The sequence below is a fragment of the Colletotrichum abscissum genome, assembly GCF_030869225.1.
Source record: "Colletotrichum abscissum strain IMI 504890 chromosome Unknown Scaffold_37.1, whole genome shotgun sequence".
Lineage (NCBI taxonomy): Eukaryota > Fungi > Ascomycota > Sordariomycetes > Glomerellales > Glomerellaceae > Colletotrichum > Colletotrichum abscissum.
The window spans coordinates 430,615-453,214 of NW_026850287.1; the positions used below are offsets into that span (position 1 = coordinate 430,615).

Below are 22,600 nucleotides of genomic sequence, written 5' to 3' on the forward strand. Positions count from 1 at the left end.
CAATTGCATCTAATTCGGTCGGGATTGGGAGACGGGACGCCTTTTCTGCTGTGAATCGGAGCACAACGGTATGAGATCTCCAGTTCTGGCCGTACGGAGTGCCTTTCTATACCACTACCTTACCTTAACTTACCTTTCCTTAACAGATGACGGATATTGATAACATATTACCATACCTAGCATCGTACCTTTGTTTACGTTACCCAGCGTACGGTACCAAGTATTGCCGTAAGGCTGGTGTTTGGGATGTGGGATATCCAATCTACACTGCCTGTCATCACCCGTCCACAACCAGGCAAGGTACATAGCCAAATACCTCCTGACCCAACGATCCTGTCGAACATATCCGTACCATGACACTGCTATGGGCTGGACTTCACGTTGAGATTCCTTTAACCACTACGTTCCTGCGAAGAGAAGACTGGGTGTATCCGTTCCCCTCCATTCCTCAAAAGCTGTTGAACCGGGCTGACGGATAACTGACGTGTTTCATACCGACTTTTTTGTCTCGCTTTCTTTTTCCTGGAACCGAGATCTCAGAGGGCGGGAAGAAGCAATGACATATGCACCAAGACCCTCAAGTCCCCATCGAGGAATGTCTCTCCATTGCCGCTGCCGTGTCTCGCGCTGCGCGCGCACGCCGGTTGTCCTTTCATGCTTTCAGCTGCTCGTGTGAGTCGAGTATGGACAAGAAGAGAGTAGCAGCGGAAGGTAAGTCTGACTTGGTCTGGACTCGGTGACAGAAGCATCTAGTGGTGCTGCCTTTGGCATTAGCCTCCAATGCGACCTTCTTGGCCCCCATCCTCTCCTTCAACCGCCTTTCTCTTCATTTTCGGTCTAGTGAGGCCAAGCTCTTGAAGAATATCACCTCGTGTTTGCCCCTTGCATAGTCGGCAGTATACTCTACGCCATCACCTAGTTTACTCTCAACGGTGGCTACAGAAGGCGGACTTGCGAGATAAGGTAGACCAGAGATGGTGAAGCGTGGAAAGAGTGTGCAAAGCCACCCTTGCGGTCCCTGAACTAGCGTTCCAGGCACAAGCCTAGCAACGTAGACCCCAATTCGCTACCTAAGCAGGCATCCGCTAAACCTCGGAACAGGCCATGACAGTCAGGGCCCTGGGCTTCGTTCCCCTGGATCACTAATACCCTCGCGGCCATCTGCTTGTCGATCAACTGTTCTCACCACCTCAGTCATCACAGTATCCGTACCTAACCTGGAGGTTACCATCGGAGCAAGCGCTGGGGCGACGAGGGAGACAGACGACTTCCTTTTGCGAATTGTGGATGATGTCCCATGTACTCTGTACGGAGTACCTTAGGTACTGCGTATCATGTCCACATTCACCCACTCTCGCCCACAGCTGCTGCCACTCTGATTCTGCCCATCAGACCCTTTTTTGACCCTTTTTCATGCCCTCCCATGAACTTCCTTGAACTTCCATTCCTTTTGATGAATTCAGCTCCACCATCGTGACAATCCGCAATCCACCTTTTGCTATGCAATACATATCCATACCTACCTACCTACCTTAGCATCCTCAGTATCTGTACGAACACTCCGTGCTGGAGCAGCACTGCAAGCTCCGCAACATGCTCCTCCTCCGCCAGCATCCACTCTCAACTCCTCTTTACTCGGCGATCTCCTCTTCAGCTCCAGTGCCATCACGGAATATTCCAAGGTAAATCGCTCTTCCCCTCACTTGCTTTTTTGCTGCTGCCGCCAGAGGCCTAGCATCGTGTACCTCCACGCACTTAGTACCTTGGCAGATCGTTCTCAGCTCTGCCTCCTCTGCCGACCCTCAGCTCTGTGCAGCACACTGACTATCCCTCCTGCAACTTTTTCTTCTCTCTCCCGGGGCTTCTGGTAAGTAGATTCCGGCCACTTAGCAACTCGAGAGCCCCCCATGATATCCATTGTCTCCAGAAAGTCTTGGGACCTGCTCCAATGAGGGGAGAAATCTGAAATGTGAGCGGCCCAGCGCTAGCCCACGACGCTTTCCAGGATAAAGGTCCTGTTCAATGCACCAAGCACCAAGCACCTGCAAAGCAACCTCGGGGGCTGCCCAACTAGAGAGCGCCCGTCTTGCAGAGCGCAGATAGATACCTACACCGGTATCCCACGCCTTTTTTCTTCAAGACGCACGTGTAAGAAGCATCTCACCCACGAGGGTCAACCCACCCCGGCCTGCGCCTTTCGCTGAATGCGTCGACCACTGCTTACGTGCCTTGCGCCATCAGCCATGCGCCGGCATTTTGGCATGACATTACTCCTCTTCTCGCATTCTCTCGAGACACAGGACACAATGCGAGTATCCGTACACGCCGCATCTACAGCACACAATATCGAAAAGAAGACGAAATAGGTTTCAAGCCCGCAAAATATGCAATCCCAAGCTGAGGTCAACCAACAAGCCTCTTCTCCATTCATACGATCGAGATGACGTCCAGCCATTCGTTAGCTCACGGCCAAACCCCCAAACTCCTGTCCCGAGATGCCGCGAACCGGCGCTTGGCTCATGTCCAACCCCGTTCGCATCTCCATCCACGTATCGCCCGACATGAAAGAATCTACCAGATCCAAAATTCTCTCGGAACAAAACCACCATGAGGATAATCCTTGGCTAGTTCTCTCGCCTGTGGATCCTCTCCACCAACCCATCGTATCCCACCCTCATGGATGTTGACAGTATCGACACCCTCGCCATTGTCTTTTCTTGGCCGCCTGCCTAACACACGACTCTACCCATCGTCCGACTTCCCTGTCATCGAGGCCTGTCGTCTGCCCTACCTGATCACGATTCAACTCATAGTTCGCACGAGTCTCTCTACCATGGCGGTCAAACGAAACCGACCACGCAAACACTTGACTATGACCTGTTCATCCGGCATCACGGCGAAGGCGAGTACAAAGTCTTTGCCAACCTGGTAAACTCAACCCCAGGTCAACCAGCCAACCATGCACGCCGCCCAGGGCCCAGGGGTTATCAGGCTCCTGCATCACACCCTCTTGGGATGTGGGTAAACTCCAATTGCCCTCTCACAGCTCCTACGCAAGACGGCCCATGGAGCTTCTGCAGACTGCAGCATACAAGCGCATTTCCACACGTCTGGCGTTCGGACGAATACGAATGGCTCAGCGTGGACAGGGCGAGCAAGCAAAGAAGCAGTAACTTGCAAGCATTCAAGGCGGTCTGCATCTCAATGCTCGCTACAGACTCCGGAGTATTCCTCGCCCGCCTCATGCACTTTGCCTCGAGTCGGCATCTATCAAATGTCACCTTGTAAACGTACCTGCTTGTCGCCCTCAATGGGCCTCTTCCCGCTTCTCCGCGACGCCCATCGAGCACCAAGCAGTTTTGATAAGCATTCCTTGCAGTCTCCAGTTACACTTGTAAACCATACCTGTTTCTTGGAAGAGTGCGGGACCAGGACACTGCTCAGAAGTTCTCCCAGAACAGCAAATTCTAACGCGCACAGAGCAAAATACCATTCCTTTCTCATATAGGCTTGATGTCACGGCCCATGGCCGATCGTGGGCCCGAGATGTCGAACATGACGGACAAGGATCGGCGCACAGCTTCAAGTGTCTGTGGGTGGTGGTGCCGGTGCTCGGTGCTCACTGGCCGCCATACTACCCCCCCTTCCCGAGAGCCCTTTGCGGACCACTTCTCATCGGCGCCAAAAAGCAAATACCAGCGCCGGCAGATGCCCGCCATGGCACTTTACGGTGCACTACGCACTTGTCATGCCCAGGAAACCCATGTCATCTCTTGAGATATTCTCTCAGAGTGAGTCGATTGCCCATACGCCCAATCCTTGAACCTAGGTTACGCTGCGAATTGTTGCTTCCCAGGGACCCGCCTGCATCGTGACATTTCGGAGACTGTTTCGTTGGTCTGGTATGGACACATCAGCGGTCTACCGGTACTAGGATTGCAGACGGCTCGACGGGAAGGACAGCCACTATAGACTCCTTTTCCTGCAGCCAGCCAAAGAACTGAAGAAATCTTTGTTTCAGGTTTCGCCTACATACCGACTCAACCCACGCGCTAGGCACGTTACGGTGTACAAAAATCTACTAGCTGGAATCTGTCGGTCTTGTCTGCCTTCCCTGGCCCCTGGCCCGCGATAGCGACTCATCATCTCGCCGGATTTGGATCGCCCAGAGTTTTTTTTTTCGAATGTATGAAAAGATGGCTCTACTCAGAATTCAACTTGCCAGATTGAACGGCTCACAAGTCATGACTCTTCCAGCTGACGTAGAGTCAGTCTGCTCCTCATGCCAGTCAGCGGAAGGCGGGCGCATCTATTCTGGATTTCTTCATCTACCCACCCATGCCACCCGGAAATATCCTCCAATCTGCGGCGTGCAGTTCCAGTGGTTAATCCACACCTGAGAGGCTGAGAAGTAAAGAGACTCAACACAGTTACAACACTAGATTCAAATTACGTCCCCGAAGCCGCTGCTTATTACATGACGACGCACTCCTTGCAGAACCCCCGTGTTGGGTTGGACATTTGGAGAAGCTGAAAGCCCAACGTGTCTACTTTAATTCGCTTTTTTCGCTGCAAGCTACCCAAACGAGATGGTCGTCTCATTCCGGCAAATACCAACCGTAATCAATCCTCAACAGCGGCCTAGCCGTGGCAAGGGGAGCCGCTCAAATGTGGTGAAGCCACTTGTCGATCCCATGCAATGCGACTGCAGGACTGCAGAACTACAGAACCAGGTTCCTGTTTCGGACGGGAGACACGACAGGAAATACGCAGAGCAACCAAAGCCGCATGGCACTTTTACTGCTGCTCATGCTTCTGCTGCTCGTGTCCACCTGCGGCCCTTGGCTAGCTATGTCACTCGGTGTACCACAACAGTAGGTCATATGTAATATGGAAGAAAAGAGAGGCTCGTAAGTCGTAATGAAAACGAGCAGGAAGGAATGGGCGCTGTGACCACGGTTTGCCTCCGTGACCCCTTTTATTTAGCCATTGCCAGCCCTGTTGGAGGAAAAGAAGGACCGAAGGGTAGGTAAGAGGGTAAGCAAACGAATCTTGGGGGGAGAGAAGGGCGGCGCTAAGAACCGTTCGTGCAATAGTCTCAGGACGTTCTTTAGAGTTTTGAGATCTTAGATTTGAACCCGCTGAGATCTGAAGATGTCAAAAGGTCAGCCACCTGGTGGGGAATGGAGGGGAAAGGACTGCCTGTTTGAGGGTGACTTTTCAGGAATTACACATTTCTTTAAGATAATGTGACATGTTGGTGCGGGTTTAGTGGCGCATCCGAGCGTCGTGAACGCCACGGCCTTTGGGATTCTCACTCTAAAGTAGGGTAGGTATCTTCAACGAGGTTCATCTCAGCAGCTGGGGATGCCAAGATGCGTTTCTCCTGAGCGCCGACACGCCTTCCGCCATTCCTTCAATCTAGAGACGCGTGAGAGGTCTAACAACATCCACGAAGCGGAGGATGATGACCCTCCTCATCCTCCTCCATCGCGATGCGGCGTTTGCCCCGGAAACACGGCTCAACGCCCCGACCGTGCGGGGGAGACCTGATCCAGCTCCCGTGATCTAGTTCCCTTTGGATTTTTTGATGGGATCTCAAGCCTCCAGCACGGCTCTTCCCAAGGCGTAGTGCGTGTATACCAATCCCCGGATGGTGGAGATGTGTGTGGTCTGACACTGGGCTGAATCTGGGGACGCCTTGAGCGCTCTGCCTCGCGTTTCCTCAGCTGTCACCGTCGCCGGGGCTGTCCTCACCAACGCAATATCCCCCCTTCCCCTCCCACCCCAACCAACGCCTCAACTGCTGTTTTGCTGGTCTGGACTTTTTTGTGCGTGAGACTCGAGTAGACCTCCCTCGCTCACGCCACGTGTCGCGTGCCCAGCTTGCCCGTGGAAAGAAACCCCCTATTCCCCATCTCGCCCCTCCACCCGATCCCGAGAACCCCAAACATGATCCTCCCGTCCTCGCCCGGCTGCGCCCTCGTCCCCTCGGCCTCCTCCACCACGAAGCACACTTGCTCGACCTCGCCCGGGTGCAGCACCGGCCGCGCGCCCCCGCCCGTCTCCCAGTTGCAGTCCGTGTAGCCTAACCCGTCGGCCAGGTCCAGCACCACCTTTTCGAGCTGGATCACGTCCTCGGAGCAGTTCTCCAGCTGGGCCTCCATGACCCACCGCCGCTGCCCACCACCGCCGGCCTGTTTCTTGCCGGAAGAAGCGGGAGCGAGCGGGCCGATTTTCGTGCGGACGATGAGCGAGGACTTGCAGATGAACTGGTACAGCTTCCGAAAGGTGCGCGTCTTGCCAGAGGTCTCGGTGGCTTCGTAGTAGCTCACCGTCACGGCGAGGACGTGGTTGCCCTCCTCCTTGAGATCAAAGTTCACGATGCGCTGGAGGGTGTCGCCGGCCTCGAGGTCCGTTCCCTTGAGGTCATCGTCGCCGCCGCCGCCGCCGCCGGTATCCGCAGAGTCTGGCGGGGAGAGGTCGAGCTTCTGGATCGAGTTCGCGCCGGGGGTCTTCATTTCCGCTTCGATGCGGACGTCACGGATGCTCTTGCGCTTTGCCGGGGCCGCCGATGCTGCTGCTGGCGCACCGGTGGCGCCGAGGGGTCCTCCTCCCCCGGGGACTGCTGCTACGGGCTCGGGGACATCGTGGTTTGCGCAGAGGGTGCAGCTGAATGTTTCGCCTACGTAGGCGGAGCCGAAGCTCAGCGGGAGGTTGAGGATCGGGGAGAGGAGGAAGGGAGAGGGGTTCGTTGAGGCGGTTGTGTCGTAGGCGAGGGAGGCCGGGGTCGGGTCGGCGGGGAGGGTTGAGGGCGTCAGCGGGGGCCGGATCGGGTGTTGGATTACGAGGGAGGGGCGGGATAGTCTGTTGGTTTTTTTTTCGTGTTAGAGAAGCATGTTCTTTTTCTTTAGGTATTGGCGGACTAAGTGAGAGGACAAGGCGGCACTCCAGCTGCGTGTAAGTCGGGATCTCTACCTGAGGACTTTCAAGGAGACGGAGTGAGGCTCCTTTAGGGGGTCGTGTGACGGGTATCTTTGATGGCTCATGACTGCGGTGTTCGCGTCTCGCTGGCCGATGGAGAGAGGGTGAGTTGCTTGGAGGGATTCGGTGTGTCGTCGGGCTCGGGTAGCGGGGGATGCGCCGCGGGACGAGATATGATAATTGGAGATACGGAGAGGTGAGAGACGTTGGAGAGATGGGCTGGTGGGACGAAATGACGATTGGGGGTCTTACCTTACCTTAGTAGCTCTGGTGGGTCCCGGGATGTCTTTTATCGATAAGAGAGTGGGTGTGTGGAAAGACCCCCCGCATGCCATGGCCCCACCCGGGGTTCCGATTTCGAGGTTCACGGAGGGCGGACGGACCCGCGCACTGTGGATGAATTGTCCTCCTAAGTTTTGTTCGAGTCCCGAGTGAAGGAACAAGGTATCTCGTAGCGAAAGCAGTTCTAAAAACATGGGCCAGAAGATCCTTCAGGTGGCAAGCTTCGCTAACGGCACGATGATATCATTCCGGTCTGCAGGTTCACAACTCGGTTGCAGATGTCGAGTAGTTTCGCGAGTTTCCTCTCTGTCATTTGTAAGGGGCGTCTGGCAGCATCATTCAACTCTTGGTCGCAGATAAACGAAACCATGCATCACCCAGCACTACACTAACCCGCCCATATTTTGGTATGTTTTAGTACACATAGCCATTCAATAACCATGCTGGTCTATGGATGTCATGGATATTAAGACTGATGGAATGGTCTGCAACGAAGATAAGGTGGAAGATCTGGGAAAGTTCTGATGTGTACATTAGCTTTCAGAGGAGAAGCCCTTTGGAAGCATCAGTATACCATCTTCGTACGGAAGACTATCGTGATGGTTTTGAGCGGCCAACTTAGACCATTAATCATACTTGAGATCTCTGTCGGCTTCCACCGAGATCCACGCTCACATTTAATTCCTTGAGAGTATGACGATGGCAGGTTGTAATAGCCTCTGCCAGCACAAGAGATATGATATTAGACCTCCGCCCAGGAAATCCTGGGCATGCGGGTACTACACCTTGCAAGAATGCCAGAGGCATGCGGGATACGCCAACTAGGCCAGATGCTCTCGAATGGTCGAGGGTTTCCGCAATGTTCCGTGCTACTCAGACCACATACCGGGACACATGTGGCTGGATAAGAAGGTAGCCTAGAGCGGTCAATCAGACCGAGACGTATGGGGAGGATAGCTTTTGGTGCAGTGCTCAGGAGAGAACAAGCCTGACAACAAGTCCTTCCCACCTTTTCCCTTTGAGAGATTCAAAATTGACTTGAAGTGTTGGCCACTTCATGCCAACAACTATAGCCGGAGAGACTGCCTTCTAACAGGATGGTAGTCCTTGGTTCGAAGAGAATCCTGAAATGACATCTTTCAGCTCAGAGAGATTACCTCATCGGGTGCCTTCAGTTACAGTCGTTCCTGTCACCACCACCCCGCGGTCAACTGGCCGAGTGGGTTCGACTCTGACGCAAAGTCGAGATTAAATGAAATACCCCAATGAAACCAGTGGTGGTCGGAGGAGCGCGCTGTTCGATTCCGGATAGTGGCGTGAAGTATCGAGTAAGTCATCACCAGCCCTTCCTTCCTTTCACTTTTCTTTTCTGGTTTTGTTTCTAAGCAGTCTGAGAAGTTGTTTGTCGAAGTTAAACATGACGCTTTCCTGCATCGCCTTTTGCTAGATTGAGTCTCGAAAGCAATATTACCTCCTCATTGCTCCTCCCAAGAGAAACGAACAAAGCTTATCATAGCAGGAAAAGTAGAAGCAGAATATTACATATGTATCTCCGCTATGCCGTGGCAAGTCAGTGACACCATCAGCTAATGCGCTGACGAGTAAAGGAATAGTTCGGCAGGACTGATATCACGAAGCCCTGACAGGATTGAATGTACACAGACGTCATGTGTTGCCTTGTGGTAATATTACTATGTCTGTTGAGTCATATACAACTTCATCTGTACCTCCTTTAACGTCCAAATGACCATCCCCTGCACAAAGCCGCTCACATACTACAGTGATGCGCCTCTGATGATTCTCCCCACCACTTCGTGGCTTTGCAATTTTGACTATCATCAATACCTTAGACCCGTTCTTCTTTCCTGAAGTCTCTCTCTAAAGGCCAGGAGGGGGCGGTACCTATTCTCTGTGTTAGCAAAGTTTCTCAGTCAACGTTGAAGTAATGGTACTTACAGCACCGTAGCCTCCTCCAGTGCCTGGAGGCGCGCCTGAGGGAGGGGGAGGGGGAGCAGAGCTCGGAGGAGGTGGAGGAGGAGCAGCCTCGCTGGGAGGCGGGGGTGGAGGGGATGCCGCTGCTCCCGGGGGCGCGGGTGAGCCTTGCTGCTGTGCTTGTGCGGCAGCATAGTACTGCTGGTACATTTGAACGTAAGCGGCATATCCGCCATAGGCAGCGTAAGGATCCTGACTGCCGTAGTACTGTGCGTACTGAGCGGCGTAGTCGGCTCCAGCGGCAGGGCTGTTAGAACCGCCGGCAGGAGCAGGGCTTGCTGATTGCCCAGCGTTGTGGCCGCCATAGCCGCCGCCGCCGCCGCCGCCGTGACCACCGTGACCACCATGGCCGCCGTGGCCTCCGTATCCGGAGTTATAGCCGCCGCGGTCGCCGCGATCACCACCGTGACCGTGGCCTCCATATCCGCCATGGCCGCCATCGTGCCCCCGCGAGCGGTCGCCATAGCCCCCACGGTCACCATAACTACGAGGAGGTCTGCTCTTGAACTCTTCGTACTGCTCTTTGACATTTGCAATCAGATCCTCGCAAAGCTCCTTGGCCTTCTCAACCATCTTAGGGTCAGGTCCGCTATTCAGAGTCAGTACCTATGCGTTAATGTCGGCAAGGCGACAATGCACTTACGCGACGTGAAGATACATGTCCTCGTCACTCTCGTGATTGGTGGCTGCCTCCAGATACCCGGAACCGCGTCCTTTGATCTGGACGCGACACTGAGTCTCCTGTTGGATGTGCTTGACGTAGGCACCGCCGTGGCCAACAACTTGAGCGCGGAGGTTGAATCCGGGGACGGACTCCAAGCCGATAGGGATCTTCTCCTCGGGCCATTTGCGCTGCAATATGTTAGACACAAATTTTCGAGACTGATTTGCATACATACTCGGCCATATTCGTCCCTCTCAACCTGCTCCTGGTCACGTCGACGGAAACGACGCTCATCTACCAGCGCGGGAAGTTCCTGTTTCATAAGTTCCTCAATCTTTGCCACGGCCTGCTCAAGTCCAGTCTTGGATGTACTTGTGACATGCAAGTACAAAGGCGGATTCTGAGGAGAGAGTCAGTGCGTGTTACTATACCATGGTTTTCGAAGTTGACATACCGCCGCAGTCGCCATGCTCTTGTCGGGATAGTAGTTTCCTCGGGTAGTAACATCTTGCAAAGTCAACCTTTGTTCCTAATTAGACGTAAAAGTGGGAGGTGTATCGTACCAGCACCAGTTTCTTCTTTGATCTAAATCAAGCAAATGGAGTCAGCAGGTGCCAAAGAGGGGTGATCTGTGCGAGCTATCGTGCCAAGTAAGCAGGATGATCTCGACACAAATCTGTTCACATGTAGGAAAGCGGAATGCGCTCGAGATGAGGCCTGGGAAGGAAGTATGATCAGTGGTTTTGCACAGGAGTATTTACCATCTTCTGAGTCGACCCCTTGGTCAAGAGGTATCTATTACGAAGGTCGTTGACTTCAATGTCTTTGATGAAGTCGCCGTCGGCGATGTACATCTCTCCATTGATCGTGTTGGCCGGATCGGGCGATTGGGCACCACCTGTAGGAGAAGTGTCGGTCTTGATCGGGGGAACGTCGACATGCTGAATGCCCTTCTTCGCTTGGAGTTGCGCGTTGATTCGCGCGGCCGCGGCAGCTATGAGTCTATTAGCCATTCATTCTACAGCCAAAGCGAGGCGCAACCCGTACCAGCCGCAGCAGCGGCATCTACCGGCGACTTCTTCGGTTCTGTCGCCTGGTCATTGGGCAGAGGGCTACGCTCTCTTGCCGACTCTGAACGTCTTCCAGGCGGCGATCTAGAGCGGCGGTCGAATCTCGAAGCCTTGCGAGGCTCGGGTTCGGTTTGGTCGAATCGCGAGCGCTTGGCGGAGCGTCGCTCGGTGTCGTCCATTGCGACGTCTGGGTTGCAGTGATGTTGAAACTATAGTCGCTCGTTTTCGATTTTCGCGTTCGGCGTGCGGTTGGGTAATGCGCAAGCACCTGGCGATCGATATGTGGGAAGTAAAAGATTGGGATAGTAAAATTTACGAGGTATGAAGCTCTTTGGAGGTGGAGCCTTGGAGAGACGGACGGGCCAAAATAAAGTGGCTTGGCCCGTGCGGCAGGACGATTCTGTCGACGGTCGTTCCCATGGGCGTCGATGAGCCTGGCCGTCACGGATTTAGCGCCTCAGGTGTCAGACGTAGCTGCTGTTTTTAGTCTGCACCAGCCACATGGTAGCATCGGAGCGATTATCGGCAGGAATGGAAGAATGCGGCCAACGGGACCATCCTCACACTTGACGCTCTACCTATTCCTCTTCAAGCGACACAGCTCACAATTGATGTTTTTCCTGGTCTGATATTCTTTGGCTCAGTGACCTTGGCATGGAATCTGTGGGTCTCAAAGCTTACGGTCATTTGAGTGTTTCGACGGGAGTTTAAGATGTCCTGAACCAAATGCCTATCTGCAGTTCGGATATTGTCTTGCTAACAACAATCAATTCGCAAATGAAAGATGACAACACAGTTGCAAACACGAAGTACTTAGGTACATGATCTCTCCTGCAACTACTGCGTAGAAGTAGTTGAACTGTAGACTAGCTTCTGTTGCAAAGTCTCTCGGTTCCAGGTCACTGACTCAAGGTGAGGTACCGAGATAGGTCTACTTTGCATGATACTGAGAGTAAGCAATACGTCTTTGAACTCAGATTGACGGCCAGATGCGATTTGAGCGGTTGCCTAGTGACAAAACAATTCAGTACCCGAAACCTTTCTTTTCAAGCTGTCCATGTGTCTGAGATATCCTCACTTGAACCTGTGTTGGCTACTGACTACAAAAGGTCCAGTACTGTAGGATCAATAATGTGTGCTTCTCTCATCCCAATCCTACCTTTCTCTATCATAAAAACATGGTGATTACTTTGGAAATGCTGCTACAGGTCAGCAAGTGACACAGTGCCGGATGTAACCCCGCACCCTCCAAGCCGACCCCGCGATGCAGTGTCAGTAGGGAGTCCACTCTCTCGGTGAAAAACCCTTGTCAGTAGCTGATCCGTGCCCCTCTACCCCTGCGAACAGCCAGCTCCCCTGCTTCCGCGCCTCCGACTTGCCTCCGAAGAAATCGTCCCCCAATCTCCTCAAATTTTCCCAGTGGGAACTGACACAGACGGTGAGTCAGGGTGCTTCTTCCTTATCTCCCCCAAGCCATTGAACCTCGGAAGCTCACACTACTCCAAGGCTCTCTTGAGATTTCCTCTTTCCTCTGGTCCAAAAAGAGAGCAATTGGCTTGTTCTCGCGAATTTGAACCTGGAAAGATGGCGTCTCGTCGCCTCCTTTCGACCTCGCTCTGGCGGGCCGCCGCCGCCCCGGCTCAAGCGACATCGCTCTCTGCCGCCGCACGATGGAGCTCAACCACCAGCTCGACCTCTGCCATCGCCTACAAGGCTCTTCGACGTCGCTCGGCGCCTCTGCCCGTCAGCGACAGCCCGCCCGCCTGGTCCGCCCAGGCCGCCGTCTCTAACATCCTCTACGACATGCCCTCCCCGTCGTCGCAACCCCCGAAGCGTCACATCCTCAACTGCCTGGTCCAGAACGAGCCCGGCGTCTTGTCCCGCGTCTCCGGCATTCTCGCCGCCCGCGGCTTCAACATTGACTCCCTCGTCGTGTGCAGCACCGAGGTCGATGACCTCTCGCGCATGACCATCGTCCTGACCGGACAGGATGGTGTTGTCGAGCAGGCCAGACGCCAATTGGAGGATCTCGTCCCCGTCTGGGCCGTCTTGGACTACACCAACGCCGCCCTGGTTCAGCGCGAGCTTTTGCTGGCCAAGATCAACATTCTTGGACCCGAGTACTTTGAGGAGCTGCTCGCTCACCACCGTGAGATGACGGCTGTCGACGTCGAGGAGCATGCGCTCGAGGGCGAGCAGCAGCAGACTCTGGAGGATGTCGCCAAGGACTTCCACCCCAGCAAGTTGGCTGTCAGTCAGGCATTGCGCCACAAGCACGAGCATCTCAAGTCCATCACCTACTTCGCCCACCAGTTCGGAGGAAAGGTCCTGGATATCAGCACCAACAGCTGCATTGTGGAGGTGTAAGTCTACTCTACTCCTCAGCCGACGGAAGCCGGAAAAAAAAAAGCATTTACTGACAATCGCGCAGCTCCGCCAAGCCGTCCAGAATCGACTCCTTCCTGAAGCTCATCGGACCCTTTGGTATTCTCGAGTCCGCCCGCACTGGTCTGATGGCCCTGCCCCGTTCCCCGTTGTACGGACCCAACGAGGAGACGATTATTAAGGAAGCGGATGAGGTTGTCGACGCTAGCCAGCTTCCCCCTGGTTAAGCTATTTTGTATTAAAGAATATCCGGCGTTGGTAAAGAAGGGGTATTGCCATCTTTTTCAATGCTACCAAGTTGCTACACAATCTGTACCATTTGTTTGCCAAAGAAAGAAACGCCTCGCCTTTTGTTGTAGCTGTGAGCCTTTTAAACGCCGACACATATCCCATTTAGATCTTGCCCTTGTTCACAACGAAGCCCTCGAGGGCAGCTGTTCAATCGTTAGCGTCGTGAAGTCTGCCGAGAGATATGGGAATTGAACTTACAAACAGCAGCCCAGAGACGGTTCTCGGCCTCGGGGAAGACCAAGGAACGAGGGCTGTAAAAGACCTCATCGGCTACCTCCTCGGGGTGACGAGGCAGGCAGTGCATAAACTTCCAGCCCTCCTTAGCACCGCCTCGCTTGGCCAGGTCGTTGGTGATCTGGAAGCCGGCAAAGGCCTTGAGGCGCTTCTGGGTCTCGGTCTCCTGGCCCATGGAAACCCACGTATCGGTCACCAGGATGTCGGCGTTTTTGCAGGCCTCCTCAGGGACGGTTGTCTCTGTGAGCTTACCGGGAGAGGCAACGCCCTTGGCAGCAGAGTTAATGACGGCCTTCATGGCCTCGGGAATGCTGTAGCCAGTAGGCGAGGCCACGGAGATATCGACGCCCATCTTGACGCAGCCGATGGCCAGATCAAAGAGGACATTGTTGGAGTCTCCGATCCACGCGACCTTCATTCCTTTCAGGCCCAGATCGGCCTTGTCTGAGGTGGCAGAAGCAGGGAATGCCTCGTGGATAGTCAGGAAGTCGGCGATAATCTGCAGAGGATGGTAGTCGTCGGAGAGCGCGTTGATGACGGGGACGCTAGAGTCCTTGGCCAGCCCGGCGACATCAGAGTGAGGACCGACACGGGCGACCATGCAGGAGGTCATGGAAGAGATGACCTTGGAGGTGTCATACAGAGACTCGTTGACCTAGACAGCCTGTTACTTGAATGCACTCCATCTCATGTGAGCTTCAGTCAACGTACCCCGAGCTGAATGTCATCCTTGCCCAAGAACATGGGATGACCACCCATGAGAGCCACGGCAGCTTCCGTCGACACGCGAGTACGGGTACTGCGCTTGCTGAACATCATGGCAACGGTCTTGCCGGTCAAGCTCGATGCGAGCGCCTGGGGCACATTGCCGGACTTGACTGCGGTTTTGTTTGAGGCGGCGTTGCGGACGAGGGTAGCGAACTCGGCCGGGCTCAAGTCCGCAATGGACATGAGATGGCGCGGGCCGGTCGATTGTGAGTATGCGCGGCTCTGGGCGCCGTTGAGAGCTTGGCGAGTGACTCGGAAAGCTGTTTGCTTCATGGTGGGCGACTTGGTGTGTCGGGCTTCGATGTCTGAAATGTGAGAAGTCGTAGACCGCTTGGTGAAGGCAGATTCAAGTCAATTAAGGGCCAATGGATGAAGCTTGGATCTAAAGTTGTAAACAGGAAGAAAAAAAATGGCGTGTGAGTCGAAGTGGTGGTCAATTGATGAGTATTAAGAGTTGATTGAGTCACGATTGGATTGGATGGATAGCTTCAGTGAGAGACCACAACGGCCGGGACCTCCACAAAGTCTCCTGCGGGCTGCAAACTCAACGAACTCCTCACCGCTTTACACCGAAAATTTCAGAGTCACCCTTTGCCTGTAAATCACAGGGCGTTACAGGGCGTATGCAAGGTCATAATGGAAGGATAGCACGATAAGGATTACAGAGGCGAGAATCTGACACTGTGTACCTAGATAAGGTACCTTTCCTAATGGCATTTCCAATCTGTCGAAGGCGCCGGAACCGGAACTCGCCAACAACATAAGTTGGCCTTAGTCCGGGCAGTCATCGGTGGGCAGTGATTTACTACTGCAACTGCAGCAGTGCAGGCTGAGGGTGCACAGGTGGTGCATGTGTGCCTGAGAAGGAAGGAAATGGCCCGTGCCCACCCGGCCAGGCACTGGAGGGCGATTGAGGCGTGGGAGGGAAGATCATCCCCAGCCATCCACATGGGCGCTGAGTGGAAAGTCCGCCCTGGTGACCAGATCTCGTCTCATTGGTTTCAGCTGACCTCCACCCCGGCCTCTTCAACTGCACTGCCCGTCCTGGGATGAACCAAGTTACTTGACATCATCACCATTACGAATCCCGACTATCTGGGTTGTCTGGGCAAGATCGGAACCCCGTACACTTCCTCTCTGCATGATTTCCTTTTGTACGACTTTTCGTGGTTTCATTACTGTTTGTCATCTCGACCGGCGATGACGGACTTTCTTGCGCTCTGATCCGATAACGACACACCACAAACTGTGATCACGAGAATACTCTACACGCGATGGCTGAAGACGAAGAAAGATCGCCGCTCCTGGCGGGCAAGGGCAAGGGCAGGGCCGAAGATGACTCCTCATTGTCCGAATCGGCGCCTCTGTTGTCCAGCTCTTCTGCGACGCCCCGATACGATGGCGAGCAAGATGACCCAGAGAGGTCTCGCGCCGCCTCCCTCGCTTCGAACCCGCCGAGCACGACCACTAAGAGTTCTGTACGATGGGCGTCAGTGATATCCATCACCGTATTGATATTGTTGGTATTTGGTATCATGGCCGGTTGCTTCTTCGTACCCTCGGCAGTTCAAGAGTATGCGAAGCAGGCTGCCGTCGTCGAGCCGACGAATCTGGCCCTAGAATCAATCACGACGGATGGTGTGCGGGCACGTGTTCAGGCCAACTTCAAGCTTGATGGCTCTAGGGTCCAGGACACGACATCTCGAAGGATTGGAAAGTTTGCAACTTGGATTGTGAGGCAATTGGGAACAGAACAGACAAAGGTTGGCGTGTTCTTGCCAGAATACGACGACGCTTTGCTCGGCACTGCTGTTGTGCCGCCACTCACCATTAGTATCGTCGATGGCCAAACTACCGCGATCGATTTCATCGCCGAACTGTCACCCGGTGACGCCGAAGCGTACCGAAAGATTGCCAACGAATGGCTAGATGGAAAGCTCGACCAGCTAAGGGTGCTTGGAAAGGCCAACATTCCACTCAAGTCCGGAATCCTCCCACTCGGCACTCATTCAGTGAGCGAGGTCTTGGTATTTGAAGGTCAATCACTCTACCGCTCCTTTGCTTCCCTGTACTTTGGAGAAAAAGTTCTGCTTTAAATACCACTATGCTTCAATCACAACATGCTCCTTCAAGCTCCATACTGATGCCTCATTTAGCGAACCAAATCCCAACGTTGCCGCAGTATAACATTTCCCGCCTCAACTTCCGAGACCTGCCAGACTCGGACGGCCAGCGAACAGCTGTCGGCGCCGACGTAGCCATCACCGCCTACAACGAGTTTCCCGTCAGCTTAGATGTACCGGAACTTGGCTTTGAAGTTCTGGTTCCCAACTGCAATTCTTTTGACCCCTACATTCTTCTTGCCGACGCCACAACCAAGCCCCTCTCAATCAAGCCACGAACCGATGTCACTGTCAACGTCTCTGGTATCATCCGAGAGCTCCCAAAGTCACTGACAAGAGTTTGCCCTAACTCGAAGTCATCACCTCTGGACAAATTCTTGGATCAGTACATGCACGGCGAGGCTGCTACTGTCTACGTTCGTGGTCGCAAGATGCCCGATTCAGACACCCCAGACTGGGTCGGCGACATTCTGTCCGAGATCACTGTTCCTGTTCCCTTCCCGGGTCAGGGTTTTGACAACCTCATCAAGAGCTTCTCGCTCACCGATGTGAACTTTCAATTGCCCGATCCTATGGCGGACCCGGATGACCCTGATGGATCGCCAAAGGTTTCGGGTACGGTTGAGGTTCTCGCGAGTCTTCCGAAAGAGATGAACTTTGACATCAATGTCACGGATTTGAGAGCCACGGCAGACGTTATGTATCAGAACAAGAAACTCGGGGAACTCAACCTCGACAAGTGGCAGTCCGCTAACTCAACAAAAGAGGCTGGCGACGAGAAACACGAGCCTCTCCTGAGAATCACGTCCCGGGTCATTGATGCTCCCCTCAATATCACCGATGGCGATGTCTTGACGGACGTTATGCAGAGACTTCTCTTCGGCGGAAAGCAGGTCCTACTGGACGTCAAGGCCAGTGTCGACATTCGAGTTAATACGGCTCTTGGAAACTTGGTCTTGAAGGATGTCCCTGCTGAGGGCAAAATCCCGGTAAAACGTCCGTACTAAGTCCGGCACTGTTTGTCTTATCGTGGGTTGATTTCTTATGTCCCTGCTCACTAAGGGGAACTGAGCGAGCATGAAGGCTTACACTGGTGCAGCTCTCCCTGGCGACACCTTTGGCAGCATTCACCCACAAGTGGGAGACGTGAAGATTATCAGTACCTCTTCCTCAGCGATGACGCTTGAGGCGTTGGTCAACATCACAAATCCGACACCGTACACAGCCTCCATACCATATATCAACATACATATTGTGAGGGACGGTTTCGTGCTTGGCAGTGCTACTGCCGAGAATCTGACAGTCGATAAGGGCAACAACACAAATTTGCTTGTGAGAGCAAATTGGGACCCAACCGCCGAGGGCGAAGCTGGCCGCAAGATTGCCAGTGATATGATATCAGAATATCTCTCCGGACGCAATGTCACCATAGACGTCAAGACTCATCGAGGCACAATTCCGACTGCCCCTCTCATTGGCGAGGGCCTATCAAAGCTGAATATCAGCATTGCCGCTCCGAAGTTGGACCTTCCCGGAGAAGGCGACAAGAAGGGACACTTCATTAGAGATGCGACTTTCCACGTGCTTTCCTCTACAGCGACGTTTACCCTAGTGTCTCCGCTACGGTACAACACCATTTATGTTGATTGGATCAACGCTACAGCGTTGTATAATCACACAGAGCCGGTCGGCCGTATTGTCTATGGCCTGCCCTTTGCGGCGCCGCCGGGAATGTCTGTAACGCCCAGGCTGCCTGTTGACTGGTCTGCAGGATCAGTGGGCTATGATGCCGTGAAGAGAGCGATTGGAGGTTCCCTAACCCTTGATGCGAGTGCGAATGTCACTGTACGGATTGGGAATTGGAAGGATACGGTCTGGTACGAGGGCCAGGGAATAGGTGCAAGCATTCGTTTGTAAACGATGATTGGCTTTGGACTTGAATATGGCGTTGATTGGTTTATCAATTGGTTTGGGGGGCGGCTGTCGGCGCCTTGTGCGCAAAGCGACAAGAAAACACAAGTCGTAACTTGTATATCAGTACAATGCATAGAACAGCCACATGGCTATGTGAATACACTCAATATGGTCAATTGATATCTCTCGAAATTTCGATGACATAAATCCGATTTCCACACATTCGAAGGGGTCTACGGATACTTGTTGAATGTAAACCGTTGATGGTGCTATGGGCTGCCAAGTTCAGATACATGTAGATATCTTCTTGTCCATGTCTCCCTCTATCACAATAAAGCATTGAGAGACCTCTCAAGGGCCCAGGTAATGGTATAGTTCCTATAATAGGCCCCAACTATTCACTTGAGTCATCTCTGGTTAACGACTATAAAATTGATCTGAATCCTGAACAATCCCTTAAACCGTCCTTCCGAGTGCTAGGGATGGCCAACGCAGACATCGTCCCTGCACTTGATACCCGACGCGTTTATTACTTCTTCAGCTCCGATATTATTTCTAGAAACATTAAATTGATAGTGAGCGATTAATACAGAGAGTAAATCGAATCCCAGGGGCGAACCGCTGCCCATTCTGTCATGTATATTCCAACACATAGACACGGTGCGCGAGACAGTGCTTGACATGTCTCGCGTCAAATGACCCACTCACTGTCACTCAAGGCTTGAATGCTGGTTCATCAAGACTACTACTACTCTCAACCTCACCTACGTTACAACGTCGAATCATCAATCGATATCATCGTATTATCTACGTATACCGGCTATTTCATAAAACAATCTGCTATTTGTACCAACCGACAGCCGCGGTCATCAATTCCAAGCGTTTGTCATTCACGACCAAACAAAGGGGGCTGCAGTCTCAAATCCAAACACATAACATCTCACATTTACGGACCTCGTCCACGGCACCGGCGCCCCCTTGCACGCGATGCCGAGCATCAACTTCTCCCCTTACGCACCGCGGCGCCGCCGCTCGCCGCGCGTGGTCATCACCTGGGTCGCCGCATGGCTCACGGTCCTGACGCTGACGTGGTGGATCGTGACGCGGCGGTCGTCCGCTGGCCTGGCAGCAGGCGGCGGCGGCGGCGTGGACCAACTCGCGGCGGCCGACGCCGTGATCAAGGGCAAGGAGGTCCCTCCCGAAGCTGGTGCCTGAAGATAACGTCTCTCTCTCTCTCTACTCTGTACATTTCGGCCTTTTTACGACGGCGTGTTATTCCACCCTTTTTGGTTTACGCTTGTTGCCTTTCTCAGCCTTTGGCCAGATCGGCCCTTTAAGCTGTTTTTCGCTGTTTTCTTCTTTTTTCGGTTGTTTGGGCTGTCTGTCTTACATTGCTGGAACATTGGGAAAAGCGCCCGCCCTGTGACAGAACTATGGCTTGTGGCCTACTTCACGGCAAGGTCCGCTGTCATGAGACCCGGACTTTTCCCTCGATATGTGGGCTGATTTGGCAGCCCCGCGGCGGCGGCGGCGGCGGGGCGTGTGCGTCTCGGACGCTTTTGTAAAAACGATTTTGGAATCTGGAGAATGAGGCAATGGTATGGGGCTCGTGGATATTGTCGAGTGAGGCATGGCGCGGGGCGGGAGAAATACCAACACGCATTGCGATTATCGAGGACAGATCACATCACATCAACTATTGCGCCCCCCATCGCGATGATGACGATGGCGGGGGAGGAATCGCGATTTCTGTTAAAACATTCAATATGCCCCTTGATACGCTCTATTCAGCCTCAATAGAATCGTGTAACACAGGAGGTTTGTCGTACTTCCCGCTCGTCAAACGTGGAGGATCGATCCCGATTGCACGTGGGGGCGGGATTCACACTCACGTTGCAAGGGGAAATTCGAGGGGAGGGAAAGACGAACAACCGAAACAGTGACTAGCGGGAAATAAGGGTCGATTGGAATGCAAATTCTCCGACGGAGCTACGGGTCTTTTTGGGCTGGAGATTAAGGTCGCCTAGGGACAGGACTTTGGACTGGGTTCATTGGAACGTCAAAGGGAGACTCAGACCACTGGGGCATGAAGCCATGAGGAGGATTTGGTGAGGCGGACTGGGCAAAAGACACAAGAATCATGTTATGTGTAAGCAAGCAAAACCAACGATCCCGCACCATCGCGATCCTTGAGTTTGACGATAGGAAACAACACGAAACGTGGGCGTTTTTGTCTTCCTTGGGTTCGAGTGGTGAGAAAGGGAGAGAGAGGCGTTTAGCGGATATTACCTCGATCGTTCTATTTCTTCTGCTGCCTTTTCATCTTGTTCGTTGACTACTTCTTTCATTCCTTCCCTGTCATTCATCCGCCTCTGGTCTACACCAAGAACTACGCCAAAAAAGAACAAGTGATCAGACTTTCCACCGCGCACGTGTAGCACCTGATCTTACGGGCTTTTGCTCTACCTATCCTCGCCTGCGGTACATCTTCCGCCTGAACTCAAAAGAGATAAGGAAATAAGGAAAAGTCAACGCCACGCTGGCAGATCGGCCTTTGTTCCAAGCACACCGTTTCCAGGATTAGTCCGGGCCCGGGCTTTCGCTACCGAGAGAGAGAGAGAAAGAGTGAGGGAAAAGGGAATTTCAGAGAGATTTTGCCTTCTAGCAGCAGCGCCGCAGACGCCTTTTCGCGTGCGTACCTTGAAACGGGGCAAAAGAGAGCAAGAAGAAGCTGAAGGAGACGCGGGAGCGGTTCCCAAAGGGTTGGGTTACAAGTGCCGAAGAAAGCTCAAAGGCGAGATCGACTCAAACTCACTCCAGTAGGCGGAGACCTGGCTTTTACGAGTAGCTGAACGCGGGGTACACCAAGTAGAAGGAAGAAAACGTGGGCGCTGAGGCTTTTCTTTAAGCTCAAGAGGTAAATATTGGTTCTTCTTTCCATCTTCAGCTACCTATCTAAGCCTCCGGATACTTATCCTTCATTTAGCTCATACATCTGTTGGCCTACATCAAGGCTTGGCATGAGCATCTCATTACAGCAAGCTCTTCACCAGCTTTCCTTCTCATTCTTACACGAAGGCCCATCTCCACATTGGTGTCACATTTAGCCCAGCATGATGAGTACAGGCGCAGGCAGGTCAGGCATGCTCAACTTCAGAGTCACGCACCCAGACGTCTTCACACACGGCATCTGCGGCCGCAAGGACTGCTACCGCGGCTCACCGGCGGCAGCAGATTGCGAGTTCCACGGCAACGCCGTTCGGGACATCATCAGATCGCGGCGGGACCAGAGACGGGCCCGCTTACAGCAACGGTGCCGGACCCACGGCGGCAGCATCGACATGACACCAACGGCAGCGACGGCGTCCACGTCGACGACGAGCCGGAGCGTCACGCCCCTGAAACGGCAGCCGAGTCAAAGCAGCAGCATCAACAGCAAGCCGGATAGCCCGCTGTCCTTCACCTCGTCCGACTTCTCGGCCGACTTTTCACCGTGCGTCTCGCCGCTGATGGAGGATCTCATGCTGGAGGTCACGGATGCGATTGAGAGCAGCGGCCACACGCCGGAGCGTCTTGCCATGTCGCCGAGGCGGACGACGTCGGCGTTCAACATGGACGACATATTCAGAATGATTGATGAGGCCCAGAGGGAATACGAGAGCCTCGGCGACGCGCCTGTCACACCGGCAAGATCAAGAAACGAAATACCCCGCGAGCCACGCTGGAGCTGGGAGAGCCTACTAGGTCCATCATGACGGCCCCAACGACTTGGGCAACGTAGTAGACAAACGCAGCGGGGTCGGGCCACTTGGCCTTAGCGTTGTGTGGTCACAAAGAAGGGCCATCTTTCCTGTTCCGAAGCAAGATAACAGCATACAAGGGATGCCAGAGTG

The 22,600-nt window shown here is 53.7% G+C and overlaps 7 protein-coding genes across 7 annotated transcripts; 4 read left to right on the forward strand and 3 right to left on the reverse strand.

Annotated features, from left to right (window-relative positions):
- Window positions 1-5,861: 5,861 nt before the first annotated feature.
- CABS01_12435 (uncharacterized protein) lies at window positions 5,862-7,049 on the reverse strand (the record flags this gene model as incomplete). Its single annotated transcript, XM_060545788.1, has 2 exons — window positions 5,862-6,867; window positions 6,979-7,049. 2 exons carry the CDS (start codon window positions 7,047-7,049, stop codon window positions 5,862-5,864), a joined length of 1,077 nt encoding a protein of 358 aa, XP_060396645.1.
- Window positions 7,050-9,144: 2,095 nt separating this feature from the next.
- Window positions 9,145-11,171, reverse strand: CABS01_12436 (KH domain-containing protein; the record flags this gene model as incomplete). The annotated part of the gene is made up of 8 exons (XM_060545789.1): window positions 9,145-9,168; window positions 9,223-9,847; window positions 9,902-10,110; window positions 10,158-10,322; window positions 10,377-10,429; window positions 10,486-10,507; window positions 10,684-10,916; window positions 10,970-11,171. The coding sequence occupies 8 exons, from the start codon at window positions 11,169-11,171 to the stop codon at window positions 9,145-9,147; spliced, it is 1,533 nt and encodes a 510-aa protein (XP_060396646.1).
- A 1,405-nt stretch (window positions 11,172-12,576) lies between these two features.
- Window positions 12,577-13,604, forward strand: CABS01_12437 (acetolactate synthase; the record flags this gene model as incomplete). The annotated part of the gene is made up of 2 exons (XM_060545790.1): window positions 12,577-13,355; window positions 13,424-13,604. 2 exons carry the CDS (start codon window positions 12,577-12,579, stop codon window positions 13,602-13,604), a joined length of 960 nt encoding a protein of 319 aa, XP_060396647.1.
- Window positions 13,605-13,770: 166 nt separating this feature from the next.
- CABS01_12438 (ornithine carbamoyltransferase) lies at window positions 13,771-14,943 on the reverse strand (the record flags this gene model as incomplete). Its single annotated transcript, XM_060545791.1, has 3 exons — window positions 13,771-13,811; window positions 13,867-14,557; window positions 14,614-14,943. 3 exons carry the CDS (start codon window positions 14,941-14,943, stop codon window positions 13,771-13,773), a joined length of 1,062 nt encoding a protein of 353 aa, XP_060396648.1.
- Window positions 14,944-15,944: 1,001 nt separating this feature from the next.
- On the forward strand, window positions 15,945-18,710 carry CABS01_12439 (uncharacterized protein; the record flags this gene model as incomplete). The annotated part of the gene is made up of 3 exons (XM_060545792.1): window positions 15,945-16,707; window positions 16,827-17,789; window positions 17,893-18,710. 3 exons carry the CDS (start codon window positions 15,945-15,947, stop codon window positions 18,708-18,710), a joined length of 2,544 nt encoding a protein of 847 aa, XP_060396649.1.
- Window positions 18,711-19,694: 984 nt separating this feature from the next.
- On the forward strand, window positions 19,695-19,922 carry CABS01_12440 (uncharacterized protein; the record flags this gene model as incomplete). Its single annotated transcript, XM_060545793.1, has 1 exon — window positions 19,695-19,922. One exon carries the CDS (start codon window positions 19,695-19,697, stop codon window positions 19,920-19,922), a length of 228 nt encoding a protein of 75 aa, XP_060396650.1.
- Window positions 19,923-21,820: 1,898 nt separating this feature from the next.
- Window positions 21,821-22,462, forward strand: CABS01_12441 (uncharacterized protein; the record flags this gene model as incomplete). Its single annotated transcript, XM_060545794.1, has 1 exon — window positions 21,821-22,462. One exon carries the CDS (start codon window positions 21,821-21,823, stop codon window positions 22,460-22,462), a length of 642 nt encoding a protein of 213 aa, XP_060396651.1.
- Between the last annotated feature and the right edge of the window lie 138 nt (window positions 22,463-22,600).